We start from the raw sequence: 1,530 nt of genomic DNA, 5'->3' as shown, positions 1-1,530 counted from the left end.
GTCACCTCCAGGCAGCGCATGGGGCCTCCATTCTCTGTCCCCTCTGACCTTACGCTGAACACACCCAAAAGGTGAAAACCTTGGCTCAGCCCTTGGAGACTCTGGGCACGAAGCTTTAGATCCTATGGGCTCGTCTCTCTTTGTCCCTGTCACCCACCACGATGGCCCCTCCAGGTGTCCCACAGTCCTTGTCCCAGGTGGGCATACTTATAGCCTTTTCCTGCAGACCTCGGCGAAACCACACCTGCAAGTTAAGGAGTTTAATGGCTTCTTAACACACATTCTTTCATTTGCTCTTCACTACCACTCTGTTGGACAGGAATTCTTGTTTAGTTTCAAGATAGAGAAATGGAGCCATGGGAGACTAAGACTTGCCCCAGGTCACGTGGCTAGTAAATGGTCGACCTGAGCCTGGGCCCAGATCTGACTTCCACGTGATCATGCTACACATCCAGGAACCTGTGCCAATGGGAACGCCAAGAGTCTTGCCCACAGCAGTTGCTAAATATTTATTGATTGGATTTCCTATTTCCAAAGAGAAGCCCCATTACCTTAAAATGTAAAAGAGCATTGTACTCACTTTCTCTTCAAAAGAAAATGACTCATAAAAGCGTAAACTCTGAAACAGGCCAAGGGAATCTTTAAGGCAAAGACAAGGCCTGAGGAAGAAAGTATCAGATATGGAGTGAGGTGCCCCGACAAGTTCCAATTTTACAGCTCTCCTCAGCTACATCAATGATTTAACTGTTCTCCTCAGTTATAAAAGGAGACAATAAACACTGTCACATATACATCAAAACACACATCCTACAGGACTTCAAGGTGATAATGCTATTATAAATAATAACAGCCAAGAACATCTCAAGAGAGGGGAAAAAAGGACACGTATTCTCAGCTCACAGGCATGAGATACGAAGAGTGAGTAGCACATACAAGTCTTACGATGCACTCACAGAGACCCTTAAGTACTCCTCATACTGTATACATACACAAATGGGCACAGATGGTTTCATAAGTGGCCGAGGCCACACTGGGATAGGACACAGGGCGTCTGAGGCCAGCACTGGACAGTATCCTATGATTTACCTGCTTAATTACTATCTGAGCTAAGATGCCCAACACAGACCCTTACTGGCCTTTCAAATGCAAGCAAAGGAACCGTTCCAAACCTCAGACTCTACAATAATAGAATGGGGATGGTAACACTGCCTCCACTGGACCTCTGGAGGGTGAGAGATGGACTTTGCTAGGCATGTGACGGGGGTTCAATGAAGGGAAGCAAAGTTTCTCTGGCCTTGCTTTGACTTGTTTCTTCAAGTAAAATGACAGCTAAAGCCTTAAAACCATGAAATTTAGTAAAAGAGCTCCACAAAAGGGTGAATTCGTTCATTCAAAAATATTTACTAGTTGTCTCTACGTGCTGGGACTATTCTGGGGACACTGAAACACTTAAGAAAGACTTGGTTCCTGTCTTCAGAGAAACGCTAAGTCTGTAGAGGATTTTGTTTTGCATTCAAGTGGGTGAGAATC

At 45.1% G+C, this 1,530-nt stretch overlaps 1 protein-coding gene across 1 annotated transcript in view; it reads right to left on the bottom strand.

Moving 5' to 3' along the window:
* Window positions 1-1,530, bottom strand: part of HOMER2 (homer scaffolding protein 2) — an 81,338-nt gene that overhangs the window by 16,009 nt on the left and 63,799 nt on the right. Inside the window, exon 3 of the mRNA XM_023520981.1 lies at window positions 158-244. Within this exon, the coding sequence (XP_023376749.1) occupies window positions 158-244 (87 nt within the window). The remainder of the gene's footprint in view (window positions 1-157; window positions 245-1,530) is intronic.

The sequence above is a fragment of the Pteropus vampyrus genome, unplaced genomic scaffold (assembly GCF_000151845.1).
Source record: "Pteropus vampyrus isolate Shadow unplaced genomic scaffold, Pvam_2.0 Scaffold286, whole genome shotgun sequence".
NCBI classification, from domain to species: Eukaryota; Metazoa; Chordata; class Mammalia; order Chiroptera; family Pteropodidae; genus Pteropus; species Pteropus vampyrus.
Note: the sequence above shows the minus strand (reverse complement) of the source record. Positions and strands in the feature narration are given on the sequence as shown.